We start from the raw sequence: 14856 nt of genomic DNA, 5'->3' as shown, positions 1-14856 counted from the left end.
TTAAATATTTCTTTGAAAAATATCTCATTGCAAATTCTTTATAATTGCAGAAATGAAGTATCGTGGTATTACTGACTCCGATAGCTGCCTGCGTTGTCTACAAGTACATGAAACTATTATGCATGCTTTAAGAGATTGTGAAGTGGTCAAGAAGTTATGAGAGAAGGCCCTTTATGAGTAGGTGAACTTCAACATGCAAATCACATCTATTGGTTCCAAAAGTTGGAAATGGCATATTCTATTCGATATTATGAAAAATATGAGAAGTGGCTCCAACAGTTCATTATCAATCTTCAAATGTATCTTACTTCAGTTCATCACCATCTTTTTGTCCGCTTGCCCTCTTATACTACAGCATTCAACATAAGATCAATATTAAGTGATTAACACTTCCACCTAATGTTTTTAAGCTCAATACTAATGGTTTGCATATTAGTCACTCTGCCTATGTCTGCAACTTAAGTAGCAATCTGGGTCGTTCTACTTCTGTTATATCTGAATTGTGGGGTCTTGTTTATGAGATGCAATTGACTAGTAATAAAACATATTTTATCGACAAAATGACTAATCTTAATCACAATAGAGAATTCGGTTTGATGAAGTCGACTAATCTCCCCTTTTGTTAAATTGTTATTAATTCCTTAATTTTTGTTGTTAAGTTTCCATTTTATATAAAAAAAGAAATTATTAAAATATAATAATTGCGAGCTTCTAATTTTTAGCTTTAAAGTAAATATTTAAAACAAAACCCATTCATTTAAAATAGGATTGAAATTGTTTTTTTAAGCTCAGTCCTATATATCTCTTACTACATCTGCCCTTTCACCCAAAACTCCAAAACCAACCTGACCACCGATCTTCCACCGCCGGCAGCGTTCTACGGCAACTCGGCGCCGTCCTTCCTTCTTTCTCAATCGTTTAGTTCTGGTTCCTTTATATTCATCCTTACCTAGTTTTTCTCTTATTTATTCTTCCTTTATGTTGTTTCAATGGTTGTTTTGATTCTTATTTTCAACATTTTAGTTTTGTTTTGATTTTTTTTGAAATATCTGTGAAGGAGAAGAAGGGATATTTTTCATAAATTGTGACTTGATTTTTTTCTCTTACTTGAGATTTATTTTCATGTGGTTTTTGCACCGTAGCCTTGAAATCGTGACTTACACATGATTATTTTAAAAATCATGATTATAGTGAATAAATTATTAATGTTTTTGCAAGAAAAAATATAATGATCACGAGGTTTGAAAATCTATAATATTGCTGCAATTGCTGTTGTGAACTGCATTTTAAAACCGTTATGTCTAAATTGATTCATGAATTGTGTTATGTAAATTTGTTATATTTCTTATTGCTAAATTCAATCATCATCATCACTAACCTAAACTTGTTTTCTTTATATAGCTATTGATAATATACTAAAGGATTCAATATTCATTTTTATATTTAGGTTAATTTTTACAAAAATGAAGTTCACAATAGAAGAAGTGACAGTGTATTTTCCATATGACAACATCTACCCAGAACAATACTCATACATGGTTGAATTAAAACGAACCCTAGATGCAAAAGGACACTGTCTTCTTGAAATGCCAACAGGAACAGGCAAAACTATTGCACTTCTTTCTCTGATCACAAGTTACACACTTTCAAAGCCTCAATCGCCGCTTAAGCTTATCTATTGTACTCGAACGGTCCATGAGATGGAAAAGACTCTTGCTGAACTCCGACTGCTTCATGATTATATGGTCAAATGTCTCGGTCCTGCTGCTAAGATGCTCGCGCTTGGACTTTCGTCGCGCAAGAATCTTTGTGTTAATTCGTGTGTTCTTACGGCTGAGAACCGTGATTCGGTCGATGCTGGATGTAGGAAATTGACTGCTAGTTGGGTTAGGGCGCTTGCTGCAGAGAATCCGACTGTTCCTACGTGCGAGTTTTTCGAGCAGTATGAAAGGGCTGGGTCTGCTGCTGTTTTGCCTCCTGGAGTTTATACTTTGCAGGTATTTGGAATTTGAGTTTGGTTGGTTGATTGATTGGCTTACCGGATTTTTATATGCTTTGGAATTGGATGCTATGTTATTCTGAAATGTTTATAAAAAGTAAAAATTGATTTTGATGATGTTTGGTTATTCTTGAATCAATGTTGTCTAATAGCGGCCCAATATTGCTATAGCGTAACGGAATTAGACAATATTGTTCTTCACTAATTTGCTATTGTTCTGAAGGTGTTGCTGACTGCTATTTTCCTTGATTTGCGATTCACAACGTTGTCTGAAATGCTTTATTTTGAGTGGGGTGTGATGTTCAGTGTTGGATATTGTTCTCTGATTCCTAAATGTTTGAATTCGAAGTGTGGTTGATTTTGATGATGTTTGATGATTCTGGAATGCTTTACATTTTTCAGCAGGGTTGAGTGTTCAGTTTTGGATTCTGATACCTAAATGTTTGTATTTGAACTGTTGTTGACTAAAATTTAGATTTTTAGTAGTTTTAGATGTTTTCTAGTTCTAAAATGCTCAAACTTTGAGTTTAGTTGACTTAATTTTGATTTTGTTTAATTTTGCGTCTGATTATATAGGGAATTTAAGTGTTTGGTGGGGTTTTTGGTTTTGATCAGTCTTAAATGTTCCCTACTTTCCTCCCTTATTTTGAAATGTTTGATATTCTTCATAAATAAAAATTATATTTTGATAATGTTTGGACTATTTGTGATTCTAAAATGTTTGTATCATTTTATGCATGATTTAAGGAAAACTTAAATTTGAATAACTTTCAAATGTTCTTGGATTCCAAAATGCTGGAATTCTTGGCAGTTTTGACTGAAAAGTTTGTTTTTGAACAGTTTTGGTTGTTCCCTAAGACTTAAGACATTCAAAGGTTGAATGCGGTTCACTTAATTTTGATTTTCATCATTTTTAGATGTTCTTTGTGAGTTGGTGGTTTTGATATTACCCAGACTTTTAAAAAGTTTGTATCTGATTGTGTACGTGATTGTAGGATCTGAGAGCATTCGGGAAGGAGAAAGGGTGGTGTCCTTACTTTTTGGCACGGCATATGGTGCAGTTTGCGAATGTGGTGGTCTATAGCTATCAGTATTTGCTTGATCCAAAGGTAGCTGCCATTATATCCAAGGAAATGCAGAAAGAGTCAGTTGTTGTATTTGACGAAGCTCATAATATTGATAATGTTTGTATCGAAGCACTTAGTGTCAGTGTGAGGAGGCAGACTATTGATGGGGCTAGAAGAAATATAAGTAGGATGCGTCAAGAAATTGACAAGTATGTGCGATTTCTAGCTTTCTCTTCTTGTTTTATATGTTTCACATTTTTCACTGACAAATTCAATAGTAGAATGTATAATTTGTTAAAATTAAACCACTTGGGAGTTTAATGAGAATATATTGGAAAATTCACCACATTGTCAGTTTAAAATTCATCATGTTGGAAAATTCACGGGATTATATTTGCTGTATTTCAGTGTTGTCAAATTGTGGCTATAGGGCTAATGCGCTATAGCATAGCGGAATTTGAACAATTTGCTATTGTTCCGCGATATGCTATTTAGTACAAAATATTGTCAAATAGTTGCCATAGAAGCTTATAGCACTATAGCATAGTGGAATTTGAACAAATCACTATTTTCTGCGATCCGCAATTGAAGGCACTGCTTAATTTTAAAAATCGAGGACTAAAATGTCATGATATAGGATAGGGAGTATGTTAGGATATGGGATAAGGAGGACTTAGTTTGGGAAGTTATTAGTTAATGAAGTTGTTATAGGGCTATCACGGATAAATAGAAGGATATTTGGTTAGAGGGGAGATTATTAAGAGATTTGGATACTTTTGTGTGAATAGAGTGACTTTGTTGTAAAGGGGAAATCCTTTGAGGAGAGTTTTTCTTTCCTATTTCCTCAATAAAATTTTTCTTCCTACTCAATACAATTTTTGGGGTTCCTAACATAAAATCAGTCAAAAATTTATTGAGGTATTAAAATTGGATTTTCTTTAATATTTAAACTGGTAGGAAGGTTCAAGGCCACAGATGCTGGTAGACTCCGTGCTGAATACAACAGGCTTGTCGAGGGTTTGGCTCTAAGAGGAGATTTACCTGGTATGTATAAGTATAACTACGGTGTCAATTTTGTCATATTTCTTAATGTTATTTCCAATCATCTCTAACAAAAACTTATTTTCTTTACATAGCTGCCGATGGTTGGCTTGCAAATCCAGCCTTGCCTGATGATATATTGAAGGAGGCTGTACCTGGAAATATTCGCCGGGCTGAGCATTTTATGCAGGTTTTGCGTAGATTAGTTCAATACCTTGAAGGGCGTCTGGAAACGGAGAATGTGGAGAAGGAAAACCCTGTTAGCTTTGTTTTCTCTATTCTTAACCAAGTTGGAATTGACCAAAAAACATTGAAATTCTGTTATGACCGCCTTCATTCATTAATGATGACATTGGAAATAACCGACACTGATGAGTTCCTTCATATCCAAACGATATGTGATTTTGCCACACTAGTGGGTACATATGCTCGTGGTTTTTCTATTATAATAGAACCTTTTGATGAGAGAATGCCTCATATTCCTGATCCCGTATTGCAGGTTAGCTCTGATGTTTTGATTTGTATTTACTCTATTACTTCTAAATCCTTAAAGTTAGTTTTGTTCTATATGAGATCATATATTTTCTATGTTTCTATTTTCTTGTATATATTTGTAACTTTGCTTCCTTCATTACATTTCAGCTTTGTTGCCACGATGCTTCTCTTGCCATAAAACCTGTTTTTGAGCGGTTTCAGACGGTTGTGATTACATCTGGCACACTAAGCCCCATAGATTTGTACCCTCGTCTTCTAAATTTTAACCCTGTTGTCAGTCGAAGTTTTACAATGTCCTTAACAAGAGATTGCATATGCCCTATGGTCCTTACCCGTGGCAGGTATTCCCAACTAAATCTTGCTAATACATTTCAAATATCTGCTTTCCTTAAAAATCGCCTCTTTCACTTCCCCGTTTGTTTTCTTTTAATGTTTAATCAGTTTGTTGTTTCAGTGATCAGCTCCCAGTCAGTACCAAATTTGATATGAGAAGTGATCTTGGTGTAGTAAGGAACTACGGAAGGCTCTTATTGGAGATGTCATCAGTTGTTCCTGACGGGATTGTATGTTTCTTCGTCAGTTACTCGTACATGGACGGTATAGTCAATAGCTGGAATGAAAATGGAATTTTGAAGGTGAGTAATAAATTTAAACTCTTTGATTTCCTCATTCATTTTACATTGTTTTATGTTTGCTAAAAACATCTTTTTTGCAGGACATAATGCAGCATAAGCTTGTCTTTATTGAGACTCAGGATGTGGTTGAAACTACGTTGGCTCTTGACAACTACCGCAAGGCTTGTGATTGTGGAAGAGGTGCTATCTTTTTTTCAGTTGCGAGGTAAGATAACTAAAACTACTTTTCTTCCTAGGGTTTAATTTTGGTTTTTTGTAACAATCAATAAGATTAATCAAACTGCACACTTTTTAACTAAAAGGGAAATATGTACTATTTCATGGTAATATATTTGATGGAGTACCTAGCACCAGTTGATGTATAGGATATTGTAGGCATAAATTGATTTGTTGTCGTATATTTGGATAATATTGCTAGCTAACTCAGTCAGTTTTTGCTTGCAATTTCACAATTTGACAAGAGAAGTGATTAGAGGGTTTGTTTTTATGTGGATGTTCATGATCCAATGTTGTCAAATAGATGCTATAGTGGCACTATAACATAGCAGAGTGTTATCATGTGGAAGCTATTTAGTACAAAGTGTTATCATGTGAAAGCTATACCATTCTTGCGTGACAAAAATTGAAAAAACTGCTATTTTCTGTGATCCGTGATGACAGTACTGCGATGTACCCTGATTGGTGTATATTAGCTAATAGACTGCAGTATTGTCATGTTTAAACTGAACCTCCTTCATCTGTTCTATGTTTGAGATGATTAATTTCATTTATTAGTGTGGAAGTTGTGGGATTTTAGAGAAAAGGAGGAGAGAAAATAATAAGGGTTTGAATATTATTGATAATAGTTTAATGCTGACTTGATTACAAAAGACTCAATACTAATCTCTATTTATAGAGAAACATAGACTCAATCATAAATCAAGAATAAATCATAATAATAATGAGAGATATCTAAGATATCTCTATGATTATAAATTGATCATAAGAAATAATTCAAGATACTTTAATATAATATAAAAAATCTTATAAGATATTCTCTAATATTCTGACAATTAGGATCTCGAGATTTGAACTCTGATTTACATCCATAGCATTTTGTTTTAGTCAATCCATGCTTTATGCTTATATACATACATACCTGTTACATTTCTTGATGCACGTGCAACAAGAACTAGATTGTCCAGATTTTAGATATTATAATTTATAATAGCATTTGCAATTCTTCTTGGTTAAGGCATATTCTGACGCTGGTTATTTTTACAAAAAAACCCAACAACAGTAGCCGCCTCTGACGTGTGTTTCATTCAGGTTGTTTTTGGGGCCAAAACACTATTATGGTAGCTTCTTCAAGAGCTTTTGAAAAAAATTATATTTCTCTAACAAATGGTTCAAGTGCTTTCACTGTGTTTTGTCAAAACTAAGTTTTTGTAGACTCCATTTATATCCAACTCCTTTTTAATTGTTTTGCTTAAGAGTTTTTCTTGATCTTCCTCTACCTCTAAATTATTGTGCTGTTTTCGTGTAATTAACTCTTTACTTGGGGTAGTATTCTCTTCTTTTCACATGGCCAAACCATCTTCGGTGCAATTGATCCTATTATCTTTTCTTAATACGGGCTATTCTCTAATATATTCATTCATTCACAATCTTATCTAAAATTGTTTGTTATCCATTGTAATTTTGTCTCCTCTACAATCATAAACCATTGTTTCTCATATGGGTGTGAAGTAAATATTTTCATTAAGCTTTTTTGGCACCTTTTGATCACACAAATAACATCTTAAGCTTGTTCCAGTTCATTCACCCAACTTGAATCCCGTGTAACTTCTCCCTTTATCTCTCCATAATTGTGTTGGTTATTGTTGAATATAAAGAGTATTGAGAGACATATAGAATAACCCGTGTGTTTCAACTACACAGCGGAATCTCTTTATATAGACACAGGGTATTAAATAACCCTAATTTACAGTAATGCTAACGGGCCAGAATACTTACATACTTACAGCCCATATATTTTATTTACATTCTAATATAGTATTCAACACTCCCCCTCAAGCTGGAGCATATAAATCAAATGCACCTAGCTTGTTACATATATAACTAATTCTAGGAGCTCGCAATGACTTTGTAAACACATCTGCTAACTGATCATTGGATTTGACAAAGCTGGTGATGATGTCACCTGATTCAATCTTTTCTCTAACAAAATGGCAGTCAATCTCAATATGCTTGGTCCTCTCATGAAAAACCGGATTCGAGGCAATGTGCAATGCAACTTGATTATCACATATTAATGTCATTGTGCTGGTCTCTTCAAATTGAAGTTCTTTCAGTAACTGTTTCAGCCAGATGAGTTCACATGTTACTAGTGCCATGGCCCTGTATTCTGCCTCAGCGCTGGATCTTGCAACAACATTTTGTTTCTTACTCTTCCAAGATATTAAATTTCCTCCTATGAGTACACAATACCCGGAAGTTGATCGTCTGTCTATGGGTGAGCCTGCCCAATCAGCATCTGAGTAGCCAATTATTTGAGTATGTCCTCTGTCTTCATAAATGAGACCTTTTCCAGGTGCACTTTTGATGTATTTAAGAATCCGGATTACAGCATCCATATGTTCTTGGCAAGGAGAATTTAAGAACTGACTTACCACACTGACAGCAAAGGAAATGTCAGGACGAGTGACTGTGAGATAGTTTAATTTTCCAACCAATCTCCTATATCTTCCTGAATCTGATAGAGGCTCCCCCTGATTGGGTAGGAGTTTGACATTTGGATCCATAGGAGTATCAACTGACTTGGCATTTAGTAGGCCAGTTTCTTCAAGAATATCCATAGCATATTTTCTTTGTGAAATTACAAGGCCATCCTTGGATTGAGCTACTTCAATACCCAGAAAATAACGGAGTTTACCAAGGTCTTTAGTCTGAAATTTATTTGAGAGATGTTGTTTTAACTGGAGTATTCCTTGCTGATCACTACCAGTTATAACAATGTCATCCACGTAAACAATAAGATAGATGCACCCTTGAGCTGAGTGATGATAAAATACAGAGTGATCGGCTTCACTGCGGATCATACCAAATTCTTGTACTACCGAGCTGAATCTGCCAAACCAAGCTCTAGGAGACTGTTTAAGACCATAAAGGGACCTGTGTAGCCGACAAACCATGTTGGAAGACTCCCCCTGAGCAACAAATCCTGGTGGTTGCTCCATATACACTTCCTCTTCAAGATCACCGTGCAAAAAGGCATTTTTAATGTCAAGCTGATGGAGAGGCCAATGTCGAATTGTTGCAATGGAGAAAAACAGTCTGACAGATGCCATTTTGCCAACCGGTGAGAATGTGTCATTGTAATCCAACCCAAAAATCTGAGTATATCCCTTGGCTACCAAACGAGCCTTAAATCGATCAATCTTACCATCAGGACCAACCTTCACTGTATAAAGCCAACGACACCCGACTACCGACTTCCCATGAGGTAAAGGTACCAATTCCCAAGTACCACTGCTTTGTAGAGCACACATCTCATCAAGCATTGCTTGCCTCCACTCAGGGTGGGATAATGCTTCACCTGTAGTTTTAGGAATAGAAACAGAAGACAAGGAGGACAAGCAAGTGTAATGTAAAGGAGAAAGACGATGATAACACAAATCAATATAATGAGGAGATGGATTACGGGTGGTGCGAATATCCTTACGAAGAGCAATGGGAAGGTCAGGCTCAGGTGGCAGGACTGGATCTGGAGGTGGTGTCGGAGGAGAGTCTATAATGGGAACAGGAACAGACACAACAGAGGGTAAGCATTGACGGTGATATGTTTATAGTGGTCAGGGAGGTTGAGGGGCAGACTTGGCAGGTTCGATAGGAATATGAGTGTGTGGGAGAGGGATAACTACTTGAGGAGGTTCGGGATTAATGTCCTGATAGGGCTCAGTAGCTATATGGGTAGGTTTAAAATATTGTACAGACTCGAAAAAGGTAACATCAGCTGATGTAACGTAGCGGTGTAGTGTGGGAGAATAACAACGGTAGCCTTTTTGGGACCGATGATAACCGAGAAAGACACACTTGAGTGACCGAGCTGACAATTTGTCCAAACCGGGGGATAAATTGTGAACAAAACATGTGGACCCAAAGACACGAGGTGGTAGTGGGTGAAGAGGTGTATGGGGAAAGAGGACCGAATGGGGGATATTGCCATCAAGGACAGAAGATGGCATACGGTTAATAAGGTAGCACGCCGTTAAGACTGCATCCCCCCAAAAACGGAATGGAACATTGCCATGGAGAAGCAAGGTTCGTGTGGTTTCAATGAGATGCCGATTTTTGCGTTCGGCTACCCCGTTTTGTTGAGGTGTATGAGGACATGAGGTTTGGTGTAAAATACCGTTGGAAGCCATAAAATTTTGAAATTGATGAGACAAATATTCTCGAGCATTATCACTTCTTAAGGTACGAATGGAAACTCCAAATTGGGTTTTAATTTCTTTATAAAATTGCTCAAAGATGGAAAACAATTCAGTTCTATTTTTCATTAAAAATAACCACGTACAACGAGAATAATCATCAATAAAAGTAACAAAATACCTAGACTCTAAAGTAGACACAGTACGAGAGGGACCCCAAACATCAGAGTGAACTAAAGCAAAAGGAGAGGATACTCTTTTATTGACTCGATCGGGAAAGTTACTACGGGTGTGTTTCCCTAACTGACACGACTCACAATGTAAAGTAGATAACTTAGACAAACTAGGCACCAGTTTTTGTAGTTTGGGAAGACTTGGGTGTCCTAGCTGAGCATGGATAGTATGTGGGGACTCTGTGGCAGAGCACGTCTTGGATGTTGTAGAAAGGTAATAGAGGCCTTGTGACTCACATCCGACGCCAATCGTCCGTCCCGAATTCCGGTCCTGCAAGGTAACATTATCATTAGTGAACGTAATAATACAGTTATGAGATCGAGTCAATCGACTAACTGAAAGTAAATTAAAGGGGCATCCAGGTACATAGAGAACAGATGCAACTGAGATAGAAGGGAGAATGTGGACAGTGCCAACTCCTTGAGACCGGGTTTGAGTACCATTGGCAGAAGTTATAGTAGGTAAAAAACCAGATGTAGAAAGGGATGAAAAGAGACCTTTATTACCAGTAACATGATCAGACGCACCAGAATCAAGAACCCAAGGGCCGAGAGAAGATGAATGAGAGAGGTAAACAGATGAGTTACCAGTGTGTGCAACCGAAGTAGGAGAACTAGAGTTTGGATGACTCTGAACCCATCGGAGAAAATCTTCATAGTTTGCCGGGGAGCCTTGTGGAGATGGTGTAGTCTGAATAGTGGCAGAAGGATCAAGCTGAGTTGCATTTATCGAAGGCGAAGGCTTGCCATGCAACTTCCAACAGCGATCAATAGTGTGTCCAAGCCGATGACAATGCTCACATTTTGGATGAGGCTTAGAGCTGGATGGTCCTCCACGAGAACGTTGCTGATTATGTCCCTAAGATGCAAGAGCAGCAGTGTCACCCGGAACTGAAGTAATAGACTGCTCAACTGGATGTTTTGTTGGTACGCGAAGGAGGATCGCTGAAGTAGTAGACATATCCGGAACAATAACAGACCCCAAAATTTGATCACGAGTTGCAGAGTACTCCTGGGGTAGGCCATAGAGTGCAAGAAGCATGAAGAAGGTGCTGCGTTGATCCAACTCCTTCTTCTGTTCAACTGGATTACTTGCAGCAGGAGGGAGTAGCTCATTGAAGTCATGAAGTGCACTATGAACAGTGCCAAGATATGTAGAAATAGAGCCATCGAGTGACTTCGGAGTAATGATGTTCAACAAGCGGTGACAAACTCCATAGAGACGTTGTGTGTCGTTAGTATAGAGTGCCTTTGCTTGACTCCAAACCGATTCACACGTGAGATGCGGACGGAAAATCGGTTTAACATCTGGATGAAGTGTAGACTTAATGACACTACACAACTGAGCATCAATCTGGCTCCATTTGGATGTTTCAGTCACACTCACCTTTTCAGGGTTTTGGGTGAGATGATCCTCGTAACCTTGACCACGTAGCCAAAGTTTGATGTCGGCAGCCCAACTATCATAATTTGATCCATTCAGTTTTTCAACTGAGAGAGGAGAAGTGATGTAGTTGGTGAAGATACTCTTTGTGTCAGACTGAGATGCCATGGTCAGCAAAGGTTGTCAGAAAACGCGTCGGAACCGGAAAACCAGGGGCTGTTTGAACTGGAAGTCGTATATCCGTAACTCAAAACTGAAAACTGAGGGCAGATATGGAAGCAGGAGGCCGAGGCGAGTGCGGTGGAAGAAGAATCACTGTGAACGGCCGCCGGACGCGCCGTCACGCGCGGTGGCAGTGGGCGGCGCGTGAGATCCACCCGCGGGCTGTTAGGTGGCGCGTGTGGGCGCGTGAGAAGGATTCTGAAGGAGTGGCAGAAGGGTTTGGCCGATCTGGGGTGTTCGGCGTTGATGGATTGGTCGTTCGTCGAAAAAACGCGTCAGAAACAGTAACGGCAGCAACGGCAGCGACGGTAAAGCGTGAACGGCTGAACAAAAATTGAAGAATCAGCGTATCAACGGCAGAAGGGGGAAACCGGAGTTTGAGAACACGGTTCGCCGAAAAAAAAAAAAAATTCACCGGAGACAGTGGGTCGACCGGGTAGTTGACGATTAGGGTTTGTCTCTTAGTTGGCTCTAGATACCATGTTGAATATAAAGAGTATTGAGAGACATATAGAATAACCTGTGTGTTTCAACTACACAGCGGAATCTCTTTATATAGACACAGGGTATTAAATAACCCTAATTTACAGTAATGCTAACGGGCCAGAATACTTACATACTTACAGCCTATATATTTTATTTACATTCTAATATAGTATTCAACAGTTATAAAAGATAATTACTTATTCACATTTACTAATTGGGCTACCAGGTGCTGTATTTGTTTTATATACTTGACTCAAGTTCATCACAGCCTAAGAATATACATGTATTTTTGCAGAGGAAAAGTTGCGGAAGGTATTGATTTTGATCGACATTATGGCCGTCTTGTAATCATGTTTGGTGTTCCTTTTCAGTACACATTAAGCAAGTGAGTTCCATTTGATTAAATTTCTAAATAAGGGTAATTTAGAACTATTGTATATCTCTTTCTATTTTCCTTGTCCAAATTGCGGAGGTTATATTGCTGGTTGCAGAACTTTATAGAGTAGTTTTTCAGGATTTTGCTTGCACGTCTAGAATATCTACGTGAGACTTTTCAAATTAAGGAAGGAGATTTTCTAACTTTTGATGCCTTGGTGAGTCTCTCTTTTCCCTTCTGTGATAATTTGATTGCTAAACTTTGTGAAACTAGAACCCTTGGTGACATTGGCTTTGCTTAAGCAGAGACAAGCTGCACAGTGTGTGGGCCGTGTAATCCGTTCAAAGGCTGATTATGGAATGATGATTTTCGCTGACAAAAGGTTAGTGTCTGTATGACCCTCTTCCACTTTCAAACATTATAATTTGCAAATGGAAAGTCCAGAATTACTTTAATGCACTTGAGCTTCTGAAAATTTGCATGTTTCTATTTTGATTTAAAATGCACAGTATTCTCTGTATGCAACTTTTGTTGGAATTTGTTACAAAACGGATTGGAATTTATTGCCCATCTCCTTATCTATACCATTGTATAAAGACAACTTCTAATTTTGGTCGACCCTTTTAACTGGACAAATTTTCCCTTAACAATTCAGCTTTTTTCAAGTTTAAACTTTAATCAATACATAATTACAGGGAACTACCTTTTCAAAATTCAAATTAGAAACATATAATATGAATAGACACTGAAATTTATATATTATACAATAAAATTTAATAAAATATATATGCAACGAAAGACAATAAAAAAGCGAATAGATGGGAATGCCAATGCCCGTCTTTTACTTGGTTTTGCTTCTACTTCATTTGTCTTTTCTGAGTTATTGTAGTAAATACATGGTTGGTTACTTATTGTATGCAGGTATAGTCGTCATGACAAACGTTCCAAATTGCCTGGTTGGATACTCTCTCATTTACGCGATGCCAACCTGAACTTAAGCACAGACATGGCTTTGCATATAGCACGCGAGGTCTGTCCTCATAGCCGTTGTTACTTTGAAGTTTTTGTTGTTACTTGCATATACTACATTTTACCGGACTATCGTGGACACTATATGGGTCATGTTTTTGTTTTAAGAATTCATCCTATTTTACGTTTTCTGTATCCAAATTTTCGTCATTAATTTAATTTTTTGGTAGTGTTTTATGTCAGTTAATGGCCATGAAATTGATTTATCCATATGTAAGAAATAGTTGATGTTAGAACACAGTTACAAAAATAGGAGACCTAGTTTGATTTGCATGTTGATAAGAATATATGGTAATATGGTTGCTTAATAACCAATTTCTTACATGTCTAATGCAGTTCCTCAGGAAAATGGCACAGCCATATGATAAGACTGGTGGCACTGGGAGAAAAACCCTGTTATCTCAGGAAGATTTGGAGAAGATTGTTTTTGATGGAAGCATGAATGATATTTTATATTGAGGCTATATACAAATTGAGTGACTTGGATCACTACTCAAAAATCACCTTTAACAGCAATTATCTAGTGGCCATCGACTATTTAATTATTACCGATCCGACCTTTTAATCTTGTACCAGTGAGCATTTGGTTCAATGTGCGGTCCAGTTTTGATTACGTCGTTCCTTGATTCCTTCTAATTTCATTTTTTTGTAGCTAATCAAAATTGATATACAACAATTGTTGTGAGTATTGGTGGTAAAACTAATATTACTATTAATTGCATAGCACCTCCATTCTTTCAATTTTTGGTTTGCTAGTGTTTTCCTGAAAGATCATGGCAGCAGCTATGGTTTTCAGAGCATATTCAGTTATCGATTTTCCATTGCAGGTCTTCTTTATCTTGTTCTTTACTTTGATTACTTCTACTATTCATCAGTATCTTTGTCATCAGTCTTCAACTATTTTTTCGACTCTTCAATCACTTTAACATTAATTCAATATATCTTGTTTAACTAGAGAAAACTAGATTTTGAATTTTATGTGAAGGATTATAGTGTTCTATAGGACATGCCAATTTTTTTTGCATTGAAACGGTGTCATATAATTCATTGTACATAATTCATTGTACATGCTTGCATTAATTCAAGAGATTACACACTATGAATTTGTGTTCTCAATAAAAGAGTTTTGCCTCTATTTCCTAACATTGGTTTTTACTTGATTATTTGAAAGTTGATATGCTATAGAGAATATAGAGCATGTTTGTTTTATAGATTCTATAACGAAAAAGGCACTTTTCTAACATTAAAAAAAAAATGTAATAATTTTTATGATGTTTGCTTAAGATTTTTAGAAGATTATTTAAAAAAAAAAAAACAAATAATTACTAATAGATTATAAAATACTTATTTCATATTTTATATTAGGCCTTAGATAGTGTTGAGTCGGCCTTAAATTAAGTGTATTGTTGCATTGTTTGTTATCATTCTAGTTCATAGTGTGATCTTTTATCATATTTAATTATATAATATCCTTTTT

The 14856-nt window shown here is 36.7% G+C and overlaps 1 protein-coding gene across 3 annotated transcripts; it reads left to right on the top strand.

Annotated features, from left to right (window-relative positions):
• The first annotated feature begins 770 nt into the window (after positions 1-770).
• Positions 771-14120, top strand: LOC101515105 (general transcription and DNA repair factor IIH helicase subunit XPD). 3 transcript variants are annotated; one of them, XM_004516575.4, is made up of 13 exons: positions 771-916; positions 1448-1997; positions 2995-3275; positions 4028-4110; positions 4203-4606; positions 4750-4943; positions 5057-5237; positions 5318-5442; positions 12270-12359; positions 12489-12567; positions 12656-12732; positions 13272-13380; positions 13716-14120. In XM_004516575.4, the coding sequence occupies exons 2-13, from the start codon at positions 1464-1466 to the stop codon at positions 13836-13838; spliced, it is 2280 nt and encodes a 759-aa protein (XP_004516632.1). In that variant the 5' UTR covers positions 771-916; positions 1448-1463; the 3' UTR covers positions 13839-14120. The 3 variants fall into 3 exon arrangements, with proteins under 3 accessions (XP_004516632.1, XP_004516634.1, XP_004516633.1); XM_004516577.4 differs by having other exon boundaries at positions 772-921; XM_004516576.4 differs by having other exon boundaries at positions 774-927.
• Positions 14121-14856: the final 736 nt, after the last annotated feature.

This window comes from Cicer arietinum, chromosome 8 (genome assembly GCF_000331145.2).
Source record: "Cicer arietinum cultivar CDC Frontier isolate Library 1 chromosome 8, Cicar.CDCFrontier_v2.0, whole genome shotgun sequence".
Taxonomy (NCBI): domain Eukaryota; kingdom Viridiplantae; phylum Streptophyta; class Magnoliopsida; order Fabales; family Fabaceae; genus Cicer; species Cicer arietinum.
The sequence above is the reverse complement of the archived record's forward strand: the minus strand, read 5'-3'. Positions and strand labels throughout refer to the sequence as shown.